The following is a 12,981-nucleotide window of genomic DNA, read 5'->3' as shown; positions in this document are numbered from 1 at the left end:
CAAATGTACATGGAGTACACCTGAACGCAACCTTCAGCCTGAAGCAGGACACAGAGGAGACAAGTAAAATAATGAATTTTTCTTGTTGCAAGCCACTGAGTTTTAGAGTCATTGGGTATACAGCATAATTTTGGTAATAACTGATTAATACAGCATTTTAGATAAAACTTGTTATCTCTGCTTTAAAAACTGATAGAACATAAGAAAAATGTCTAGGATAAAGTACACATATCTGTAGAAGGGGCCAGTATGAAAAAGAAAATAGTTGGAAGTTGGAATCCTAGACTTAAATTTTTCAGATTTTAGTCCTATCCCTAAGTAAATCTGATTCCCTCAGGCTACAGAGCAGGAAATAAGGCTAAGAGAAATTAAATGACTTGACAGGATCAGAGTATAAATCAAAATCTCATCATTATTAATATTGCATTCTCTTTATAACAGAACAATAATGTATGCTTCTAAAAGGACTACTACAGTCCTGGCATTCTGAACCAGGGAGAGCTGAGCTGCCAAGCAGTGTCACATGAAGGGAGTGGCGACCAGCCCCTGCTGGCTGCCAGGCTGCCCTCTCTGTGTCCTTAGAGAGCCCACCAACAGGGACTCTAAGGAAGACCACGCACTCGGTCTGAGTTCCAGGCCATGGTACGGAAATCCGATGAAGCAAAATCCCACCAGGCATGGAGGCAATGAAAATAAGCAAAAAAGGCCTCAGCATAAAAAATCCATCTAATGGTTTAATCTCAGGCAAGCCATTTTTAGGTTGGAAAATAGTCTGGGCCACCTATTCTTCAGAAAAAAGCCAAGGAAGGGGATGGTTCCAGACACTAACTCTTTGGCTAAGGTTGACACAATGCTTCAGCAGAGTAAGCTGCTCCCTGCAATTGTTACTTCAGAGGCTTTAAGAAGAGCACGCCCAACTCCATCAAGTAAGCTAACACTTCAGTCCCTCCCTTTGGCTCGCTGCTCACCCAGAGCCTAGCAAAATTAGTTATTGCTGTTACTGAAATGTCAGTCGTGAGGACTCCAGTACCTTGCTTCTTAGAACTATTCAAGCGCTTAACCCACGAGAAGAATTCAATGAAGTCTTTTTCAAATGAATGAATGGACAAATACATACATGAGTGATAAATATTGTGGTACTGCTGATCTTAGAGGTTTTTGTTACAGTTTAATAACAAAGGAGTCATAAATAAGAAAAAAACATAAATACTATTGAGGTGAAGTTTAAATTCTGCTAACCTTTCATTCTTCATTTAACAAACATTAATACTGAACACCTGTTATATGCTAGCAATGTGTGAATTTTCTGTAGATAGAGCAGCACATAAAAAAGATAAAGTCCCTTCCTTCAGGAAGCTGGTGATAGTTTAATGAGAGAAAGAGCTGAAACACACATGCACACATACAGACACATAAATAAAATATGAGTAAAAGAACAGAGAGCTCTATAAGAATGAGTGTGAGTATATATTTTAGACAATCAGAGAAGTTCCTTGAAATAAATATTCCCAAAAAGGTCTCATTTGATGTGTGTCAACTGAAAATAAACAGATGTAAGGAAATTCCATTTTTAACAGAGCCCCCATCTGAAATGCAGCAGTTGACTGAGAAACTCATGTGTATGTATGCAGTGAGCTGAGGCCCCTTTGTTTTGGCAGCGAGGCCCTAAGACCCACCTATCCTTTCCCAGAGGTTCTCCAAACCATTACCCTCTCTAAGTTAAAGCCTCACACATCGTTACCATTAAACCTGTGACACTTGATTACACATTACATACATCAAGCTTTTATAAAATACCTAACACATTCAAACATACCAAGCAAATAATCCGTGTATGAAGACAGAAGATCCACAGCGGCAAATTCGGGGATATTTGGTAATGCCCCCTGGCTGACTTTATCAGTTCCGGCATTCTTCTTTCCAGTAAGTAGGTTAACTGCCAGGACAGCTTCACTGACCTAAAATTAATGCACAATTAGAATTCATAAACGTAAGCTTTTTGATTTACAGATTATCCATTAGGTAAATAATGTGAAGCAGTGAATTCACAAAATAGTATTCAATATACACTAGAAGAAAAAACAAGGATAATCTGAAAATGTTAGATGATCTCCAACATCTAAGTGTATGTATCATAGTCAAACAAACCCTTATTGCTGACAATTTAATTAATGTGTAAGTCACCTTAAATAGGCTGTCTCACCTAGCTATTATGGGTATTTTCCAAAATGTAAAATATGTACACATATGTATGTATCTGCCAATATTTTCATTAAAGAAAAGTTGAAACAAAGCTAGGCCTAGCTAGTAGAGATGGAAAATACTGCACATATAAAGAGTATTTCTAATCTTCCCAAAGAAACATCACTGGCACAAATCCTAAACAGTATGAAATTTCCTTTCTCTTGTATGGATACACTGTGCTGCCTTAAGAGCTGGTAAGGGGAGAATACTGATATGACAGTAAAAAGAAAGATTAAATAAAAATCACACTAACCTGTGTAGCAGCTCTAACTGCAATCCAGGCCAATGAATTGTACATTTCAAATACATCCACTGGTTCTTTACCAGAACTATTCCTTCTGGAAATAGCCTAAAAATATGGTACATATTTTATGATAAGGATATATAGAAATATAATAAAGTTTCACAATTTTTCTCATCTTCTGAAGATGACATTTCAGTGGAATATTATTTGGCCATTAAGAATAATAATGTATATGTATCTATTGGCATGAAAATATGTTCAAAGTATATTGGAGACAGAGAAGTATAGGTTGAAGAATAGTATGCAAAAAGAATCCCACTTTATAAAAAATACGTACACACATCTATTTTTTGTACATACAAGCAGATAAAGTTCTTAATAATTATCCAGGTTTTAAGGGTGATTAAATTATGTTTGACAATTTTTTCTGATTTTCTATAATGACCTTGTATCATTTGAATGACAAAATACATACAAATGACATTTTAAGTGAGTTATTTATTTAAAATCGTATTAACCATTTTAATGGAGAGCTATAAATCAAATACATTGTAAGTAAAGATGTCAGAAATAAGATTATTACTTAAAGGATTTTGGTAGATATTTGCTATCATCTTTCTAGCTAGGAAACTATTAAAGGGACATATGATCATAAAGTTCCATAGAGAAATAAAGTTATTTCTACCATGGTGTAAAGTGCGTGTGTGTGCGCGCACGCACATGTTCAGTTCCCAAACATAAAGAAGTCAATGTTACAGAAGCAAACAGAAATTTCACCAGCAACATAGTACCTGTCTATTTTACATTTTTAAAGATAGCTAAAATAATAGTTAATTGCTTGGATTTAATTAATCTGGACAAAACTATTCAGTTAAACTGCTTGATTCTAATTTTTTGAAGCTTATGTTTTGTTCAATTATCTAATCTTCAATAAAACTATGGAATAAAACAAACAATAACAAAAGTACATTTCTTTTACTTCTGGCCACAAGACTCTCAAAGAAAAGGAAAGGCAGTGAATAATGCTGATGTCAGAGCAGGAAATACGATGTGCAAATGTGACCTGGACTATACAGAGTGCTAAATTTGGAGACGGATGATACTTGATACCTGAAGAGATCTGCCTATGAGGAATCTAGGCAATTCTGCCCTCTTGCAAGATATGAAGACCCTAGTCTACGAGATGTAATGAAACCACTCAGGCTCTGATGCAGCCCTTGCCAGCTTACTAGCTATGTACCTTTGGACAATCTACCTACTTAAATTCTGGAAACAAGACTAATAGATATTAAATGAAGAATACAAAATAACATTAAATAACTATAATGTAAGAACACTCAGTGACAAAGACATTCAAAAAACAGCTCACTTTAAATTCTTTAAATTGAGCAGAAGGCTTTATTGAGGTTAGGCTTGAACTCAGGATGGAGCAATTTGGACAGCAAAAGAATATGATGGGCATTTTTTAGATGGGGAAAGTGTTCAACATTGCATAGGAGATTCTAGTCCATGCAAACAGGCAAGAAAAAGAAAAAATTCATCTAGACTGGAAATAGAGAAGTAAAAAGTGCCTTTGTTTGCAGAAGACATGATCTTATATGTAGAAAATCCCAAGGGACACACACACACACACACACACACACACACACACACACACACACACACACACAAACATGTTTGCAGAAGACATGATCTTATATGTAGAAAATCTCAAGGGACACAGACACACACACACACACACACACACACACACACATCCCTCTAAATTTAGTAAGTGTGTTTAGCAATATCACAGGATACAAAACTCAATACTCATAAATCAATTGCATTTCTATGTAACAGCAATAAGCAGCCTGAAAAAGGAATTAAAGTATTCCATACACAGTAGAAATAAACTTAACAAAAATGTATAAAATTTGTACACTGAAAAGCAAAAAACACTATTGAGAGAAATTAGTATCTAAATAAATGAAGAGACAATTCATATCCATGAATTAGAAGATTCAATATTGTTAGATGGCAATTGTCTCCTTGTTCAAACTAGATTCAACCCAATGCTTATGAAAATTCTGTTAGCTTTTTGCAGAAATTGACAAGCAGATTCTAAACTGTGTAGGAAAATGCAAAGGACTCAAAGTAGCCAAAACAATTTTGAAAAGGAAGAACATAGCTGGAGGACATGAGCTTTGTAATTTCAAAACTTACTAAAAGCTACAGTAAGCAAGACAATGGCTATTCATGTAAAGGTAAACTTACAGATCAATAAAATAGGATTTGGAGTCTAGGAATAAACATTTACATTTATGATCAATTAATTTTTGACAAAGGTGCCAAGGCAATTCAATAAAGGATAGTCTTTTCAACAAATGGCGGTGGGACAATTGGATATCTGTGCAAAAGGATGAATTTAGATCTTTATCTCACATTTTACACATATGTTAATTCAAAATAGATGGTAAACTTAAACATAAAAGCTAAAACTATCAAACTTCTAGAAGGAAACAGTAGAAAACCTTCAACATCTAGGGTTAGCCAAAGAGCTCGTAGATATTCCACCAAGCACACAATATATAAAAGGAAAAATGATAAATTGGACTTTATTAAAATTAAAAACATTTGCCCTCAAAGACACTACTAACATGAAAAGACAAGTCACCAATTGGAGAAAATATTTGCAAATCATATATCAGATAAAGGACTTGTATCTAGATCATATATTTTAAAGACTCTTATATCTCAATTATAAAAAAAGACAAATAACCCAAATGAGATTATGGGCAAAGGGTCTGAATAGGCATTTCCCCAAAGATACACTAATAGTCTATAAGTACATGAAAAGATCTCAACATCACTAGCTATCAGAGAAATGCAAATCAAAACCACAATGAAATACTACTTCATACCCATTAGAATGGCTGCAATAAAAAAGATAGATAATAACAACAGCTAGCAAGGATGTGGGGAAATTATAACCCTCATGCACTGCTGATAGGAATACAAAATGGTACAGCCACTTTGGGAAAAGTGACAGATCATCAAAAGGCTAAATATATTTGTTGACATAGGGCCCAGCAATTCCATTCTTTGTTATATATCCAAAAGAACTGAAAACACATATCCACATAAAAACGTGTATATGAATGTTCAAAGCAGCATTAATCATAATAGCCAAAAAGTGAACACAATTCATATGTCTATGAACTATTGAATGGGTTAAGAAAATGGGGCACATCCATATAAACGAGTCCTACTCATCAATAAAAAGGAACTACTATTACATGGATGGGTGAACCTCAACAGCATAATGCCAAGTAAAAGGAGCAGGCACAAAAGACTACCTATTACATGATTCCATTTATATAATCCAACAAAAGGTAATCTCTAGAAAAGGCAAATCTACAGAGACAGAAACCAGATCAGTGGTGGTCTGGGGCTAGGGGTGGAAATGGGAATGACTGCAAATGAGCACTAGGCATCCTCTGGGATTGATGGAAATGTTCTCAACCTGTATGGTGGTGGTAGTTGCACAACTCTGTAAAGTCACTAAACATCTGTGAATTGTACTCTTAACATAGGTTAATTTTATGGATGTAAATTATGCCTCAATAAATCTATTTTTTAAATATGTGCTTGCTGATCTCTCTCTTTGGACTATTTTCTTCTTTTTAACTACTTGGAAAACTTCTATTCATCTTCAAAAGTTATCTCACCGCACAGCTTTCTCCAGAATTCCCTCAAAGCATAATTAGTTTCTACTTTGTTCTACTTCCCCATCTTTACATATTTTTATTTACTGAAGTATAGTTAATATACAGTATTATATTGGCTTCGGGCATACAACATAATGATTCAACAGTAATCTACATTATTGAATATTCACCCCAACTAGTGTAGTTATTATCTCTCAACATAGAAAGATGTTATAGAACTACTGACTTTATTCTCCATGCTGTATTTTCATCCGTGGGACTAATTTGTTTTATGACTGAGATTTTGTGCCTCTTTATCCCCATCACCTTTTTCACCCACCCACTCCAACCCCTCCCCCATGGTAATATACCTTGATTATAGTCCTCATGACATTTTGATACAATTATTTCTCTCCCTTGCTCCTCTGCACTCCTTAAGACAGTAACATGCCTAGCATATTTTAAGCATCAGTAAGTGTCTGGTTAATGAATGAATAAATGAATGGATGATCAAGAAATTGTCAATTCCATTTAACTAATAATTATTGAATACCTACTATATAAAAAATACTTTAGAAAGATGGACTGTAGATGTTTAGCCAAAATTATATAATAATAGAGATTAGCCCCCTCCCCCTTTTTGAGTATTTATTATATGCCAAGCCCATTATCTTGCTTCATTCTCCTAGCCATTTTAAGAGTTAAGTATCCATTTCACAGATGAGGAACTAGGCTTAGAAGGGCCCCAATCACATCGCTAGTTTGTCAGAAGGTAGCGTTCAAACCCAAACCAGTGTTACAATCACTCTTCTATATGGACTCTCCATAAAGTGAAACAATAGTGCTTCCATTTGTGGGTTTATAAAGCATTGTCTCTATTAGGACAAACTTCAAATGTTACATTTCAATGATCTGAATGTGTCTGGATGAATTTTTGTCTTTCTCTGTTTTCTGTACTTCTATAATTGTATGCCTTGGTAAAATATTTATCAAGATATACAAAGCAACAATTATATTGTATAGAATTATATTATTGCTTTCATTCAAATCCTAACTTGTTCAAGCTCTTAATTATAAACACTTCTCCAGTAAAGGCCAAAACGGTGATACATTATTGTCCCAGCATCCTATCAATTTGCATTGCTACTTGCTTTTGAAGCAAATATTTTTGTTTCCCTTACCAGAAATAAACATGTTTATTAACAGACACCACAAAATGTAAGTTTTCTATATAAATATTTTGATGAAAAAATAAAATAAAATAATAGCTGCTATCCACCTAAGGCCATCTACCATAAGAATAATTCAACTGAATGAAAACCTATCTGCTTAAAAGTTTTAAATCATGTTTATGCTGTCTCAAAAATTAGAGATTTGACACCAACATTTTCTGAAAAGATCTCTTGGTTGGTCAAAGGACTCTTTAATTAGGAAATATAAAAAGCCCACTAAAAACAAAATAATAAAAACTAAAAATTACTGGATTCATATAGCTTCAACCCATTCAACTTCTGTCCATAAGATCTCCCTCAATCTAGGTCCTTGGTACCCACGTGGGGCCCACAGACCAGCAGGGTCAACATTACCCAGGAGCCCCTTGGACACACCACATCTCAGATCCCATCCCCCACTTACTGAATCAGAGTCTGCCTTCTCAGAGCATCCCCAGAGATACTTCTGCCCCTTAGTTTGGGAGCTCCGCTGTAGATGATTGTACCTCTGCAACTCTTTGCATGGCTCCCTCCTCATCCATCAAATCCCACCTTGAACATCAGCTCTGCCCACCTCAGTCATTTATCTCCCAGCCCTAACTTTCGTAACATAAATCATCCTTCCTTCCTTCTCTCCCCTTACTCCCTCCGTTCCTCCCTCCCACTTTCTTCCCTTCCTGGTTTATTATCAGCCTCTCTCTACTGAAAGGCAAACTCCATGAGAACAAGGACTAAGTTTATCTTGTACACAGTTTTATCACCTTCCAGAATACTGCCTGGGTCATCACAGGTGCTCAATAGATGTGTGATGAAGGAATGAATGACTCTTATCAAAAGACGATCTGTTTTTAGGCATATCAGTAATGAAAACCTTACTTGTCCATCTGTTTAACCAATATGTCATTCCCCACAAATTCCTGATCAATACTAGTGACAGAGAGTATTTACACACACCTACATTTCATGGGTATCATATTAACAGGCAAAAATGTCTACATGAAATCTATTTCTAAAGCCTTATATAAAATATCCCACAGAGTATCTAAATATGAGTGTGACTCTAAAGTAATGAATTAATTTCCCCAAGTAACACAGGAAAATCAGTTTCATTTCAATAGCATACTGTTGCCAAAATAACAAACTCAAAAGCAATTAACTTAAAATTTTTAATAAAATAGTTTATTACCTTAAGTGTTAATGGTGATACTGAAAGTTTGCTCTTTGGCTCCCTCATATGTAAAAATAATAGGGCCATTTCAAGGTAGGAGTCTCTTATCAACCTAAAACAATATGACATTGTACTTATTATAATAGCTTCACCACTCATAATCATTCTGCATTGTTTGCCAGCAATTTATGAGCTAATAAAAGTAAAAACAGGCAAAGCCAGCACCTTCTCAAACGCACACCCTCTTTTCATGGCACTGTTGGTGTGGACACTAGCATCTTCTTCACTGCTGAAAGTGGAGGCTCTTGAAGAAAGCTGAGCATCCTACCTTGCCCTGGGCTGGCAGCACTCCATGGCATGACTGCTATGAAACAGCATCAAGACTGTTCTGGAATATTCCAGCACATAAGCAACTAAAGAAGTGAAGGTCAGGACTGGAAACCTGCCTTGAAAACCAGGCCTCTTTCTAATCTCCTACACTAACTAAAGGCCAAAGAGACACACAGAGTCATGCAAAAGTGGTGATTGGTTTAGGTTAGGTCTGTGTACTCACAACCAAACCTATCTGTTGGGACCTTTTAGATCAGCTCAGTTGTAAGAAGGGAGGCTTATTCTCACTATCAAGGTGATTTTTATACAAATTGAGATGGCCAGCTGGGGTGCTGCTGACCAGACTGAATATCTACATAAATCTCTCCTAGATACAATTTCACATCCAGGGGAGGCCCCTGTAATCCTGGGACAGACAGGAGATGGCTCTGAGTACAGAGTAGAAGCGATTCCCAGGCCAGTATGCCACCATGGTAACTGCCATCATCAGCCGCCACTGTAAACAAGGCCTTGGGTCAGAGCCAAGGGAAACAGGCTTGGAAAGGAAGTCAGTGAACCTGTTGAACAATGGACCCCAGCAAACTAGCCCTGATGTGGGAAGAGGTCTCCCAGTCATTCCAGCCTTGAATATTCAACTGTACTCCGAGAACACAGGGCTTTAACCAAATCACACACTGTTATGGTAATGGAAAGATGTATCTTTTTTACCCTGAGTTTTGATCACTTCTTAAGCTTAGTTGTACAGCTTCAAATAAACTCTCAAATTGTGAACTTGGAAATTTCTCTTCAATCAATATTTGACGTTCTATTTTTCCTGAAAGAAGAAAAAGACAAACAAAGATGGTTTTTCCTTTTTCTATCACTTAGAACTTCAGAACAAATATTTCACACTGGAAATTCAGAAAACTGAGTGGGCTGTCCTTTGTCTGTTTCTTGCTGGCAGGTCAGCCAGTGGGGAAGGGGCTTTTGCTTTGTCCCCAGGTGTCTCAAGGCTCTCCCTGCCTTCCCTGAGCAACACTAGTCAAAGGCGCCTTTGGCTTTCCAGGCACACTGCTCTTACCACCTGACTTTCCTCTCCATTTCCTTCCTGGTGCTTGCCTTCCTCCTGTAGCACTCATTCCCTTTTCCTACCTCCATGTTCCTCTGGCCTCTGTCTACTATTGCAGACATCAAAGAAAACATCTCTGCTAAAAAACAAATCCTAAAAAGTCTGCAAATGTTTGAAAACCACCATGTATATGCAAATGCTTTAGTTCTCACAGCTCCCCGCCCTCATGGTGAGATGCAGCCTTCACAAATGTAGGTGCTGGAATGGTACTTCTATAGCAAAAAGAGCATTAAGGAGACCTTACAACACTATGAAAAGGATTCACAGTTTCATGCAGCCTGTGAGGAGGGCACAGAGCCACCCAGTGTTAAGTTCACATCTGGGCACTATCATTTAGTAGCTGCTGACTTGTGGGAAGTTACTTAATCAGACCATAGCTCATTTCCTTCATCTGTCAACCCTCATGACCATCAGGATTGCTCATGCCCATTTTGCAGAGCTGTTGTAAGAATTAGTGATATGAGATGCAAAACACTGACTACAGTGCCTAGCATCTAGTGGATGCTCAATAAATGATAGTGATCATCATTGTTTTTCTTATGGCTAAAATGGCCACAAAAATTGTTATGAATATATTACACAAATATGTTTCTTCTGGAAGTAATAAATATATGTACACCATAGCTATTTAATCAAAATGGCTAAGAATCTTTTATCAAAATTAACAAAAATGCTTAAAGTAATGAAATCATGCATAAAAATGTTTTCTAAGCATTCTTTAAGTAATCTTATTTATAGTTAAATGGATGATGCTGACCTATTTTAGTCAAACATGAAACTGTGTAAGGAAGCACAATTATAATTACAAAAGAAACTAAGAAGTAGTATTTTGCCTCTGCAGATATAAACTTAAGATAAGCAGTATTCTCTTTATAAAAAACTGAGTTTGGCAGAGGTACCGATGTGTTTGTCATTACTACACCCTTTATAAAATCTGCATTTTTTTATAGTCAGTGACTAGATATTCAAGAAGCTTATGTTAAAAGGAAAAGAAATTCTACAAACTTAGTCATAGTTCTGACCCCAAATACATCTTACCCTTTTGAAAAAGAATTTCAGCTTCCACCTCATGTTCTTCTGTTGCGGATATTTTACAAAGCCTCAATGCTACTTCAAAAAGTTGAAGGGCAGGTAACCATTTTGACGGGTCCTTCCTTTTACTGCTATAATAGATTTGTTTGGCCACTGTATGTCCTAAAGAAAAGGCAGTTAGATGGGGAGGGAACAATAAAATACGCAGTGTTCATAACAAGCCTCCAAGTTACCAGACTCCTCTCACAGTAAGTTTTATTAAGAACTCTGGTGGTCTCTAGTCTTTAGCATCTAAGAAATGTTTTAAATAAACTCAATACCCAAATATTTCAATGAACTATAGTATAATTCCTTTGAAACTTTATGTTTGATAAATTTCAATGTTTTCTCATTTTTAAAATGAAGAATAATATCAACAATCTTTCAGTTCTAAAATTTCAAGATGCTCTACAAAACAGTTTCCACGTTCCTAAGACAAGGTTGTTAGTAGGGAAACATCTGGAAGTGTCATGAAGTTTTATGTTGTTCTGAATACATATATTAACAGGCAGTAATTTTGTTTCTATTCAGCCCTACAGGGGTTCCTTGCTCTGCATGTTTTGTCGTCCAACTAGACGGCAAATCCATTACAGTCAAGGGTCACGTGCTGTACTTCTTGTGTGGTCCCATCATCTTTTAATATAATGAAAGTTTGTTGTATTGTTGAAGAGGCATTAAATTTAATCTGTGTGGCTTCAAAGACAGGTGGACAGACATTTATTTGGCAAATATTTTCTGAATGCTGGATGAAATGAGGTGCACTGCCTAAAGATGAGAAAAGGGAAAAATAAGAGCTAAGATTTATTAAGTGCTTTCTATATGCCAGGTATCATCCCAAGTACTTAAGCATTATCCTCCCAGCTCTGAATAGATATCCTTATTATGCTCATCTTAGAGGAGAAAGCAGGGGAACAGTGAGGTTTCAGTAACTTGCCCAAAGTAACATGACTAGTAAGTAGCAGGGCTGCAACTGGAACCTAAGTATTCTGGCTCCGGGCCCACACCCTGAACTGTGAGACTGGAAAACCCTTTAAGAGAGAACATGAAGAATAATGCTTAATGGAGAATGAGAATAGCAAGGAAATCAAAATAAGGTGTGATCAGGTGTGTGGCAAGGAAAGCACAGGGCGATCTGGCAGCCGGTTACAGGAGCCCAGGCCCAGACCTGGGAAAGGTCAAGGAAGTTTTGCCCAAGAAGGTGGCTGTCAAGGCTGGCAGCTAATAATCACCTTGTTTTTTGGTAATTTTACAGAAGAAAACCATTAGGATAAAGTATAGAAGGCAACTGAGGGAAAATATACATTGATAGAACAGCTTAACAGGCACAACAGAGGAACATGAGCAGAAAGGCAGCTGGGAGAGCAGGACGATACAGATGGTGGGCTCCAGCTGACGGGCGGGGTGGGCCAGTCACTGGTGTTTGAGTCCTTTAGCTTCCACATGCTTCTGGGCATTGAAGTGTCTTCCTCTGAAAAAATGAGGCAACAGAAGTAGAAAATAGCTGAGGTCCCTTCCGGTACTGAAACGTTTCAGTTCCAAGATGCTACTATGGTCTACAAAGAGTTTTCAAGAAACCCCAGACTTTGGCAATTTTTCATTCAACAATGTCCTCTATGAATGGGAGGATGGTGGGGAAAGTGTCTCTTTCTCTTTCTCACACCAGGAGAAGTCACCGAGCCCTCACTCTGGACAAGACGAGACAACAGCCCACTGCAAAGAATGCGGAGATGAGGTAGCCAAGACCTTGCTTCCGGGGGCCCACGGAGAATATGGAGGCCAGGCACGGAGGAGTGACAACAGTTAACACCTGCACAGCTCTTAGACAGACCAGGTGCCCTTTGAAGCACGTTACACACTCTACTCACTTCATCTTACCACAAGTCAGTGAGAGGGTACTTTTCGTACCCACATTTTAT

General features: G+C 37.1%; 1 protein-coding gene across 1 annotated transcript in view; it reads right to left on the bottom strand.

Annotated features, from left to right (window-relative positions):
* CFAP54 (cilia and flagella associated protein 54) overlaps positions 1–12,981 on the bottom strand; it is a 302,501-nt gene that overhangs the window by 58,773 nt on the left and 230,747 nt on the right. The window contains exons 57-61 of the mRNA XM_037023126.2: positions 11,033–11,188; positions 9,595–9,700; positions 8,575–8,668; positions 2,498–2,593; positions 1,817–1,958 (exon numbers count right to left, since the gene is read on the bottom strand). Of these exons, the coding sequence (XP_036879021.2) occupies positions 1,817–1,958; positions 2,498–2,593; positions 8,575–8,668; positions 9,595–9,700; positions 11,033–11,188 (594 nt within the window). The remainder of the gene's footprint in view (positions 1–1,816; positions 1,959–2,497; positions 2,594–8,574; positions 8,669–9,594; positions 9,701–11,032; positions 11,189–12,981) is intronic.

The sequence above is a fragment of the Manis javanica genome, chromosome 10 (genome assembly GCF_040802235.1).
Source record: "Manis javanica isolate MJ-LG chromosome 10, MJ_LKY, whole genome shotgun sequence".
NCBI lineage: Eukaryota > Metazoa > Chordata > Mammalia > Pholidota > Manidae > Manis > Manis javanica.
The sequence above is the reverse complement of the archived record's forward strand: the minus strand, read 5'-3'. Positions and strand labels throughout refer to the sequence as shown.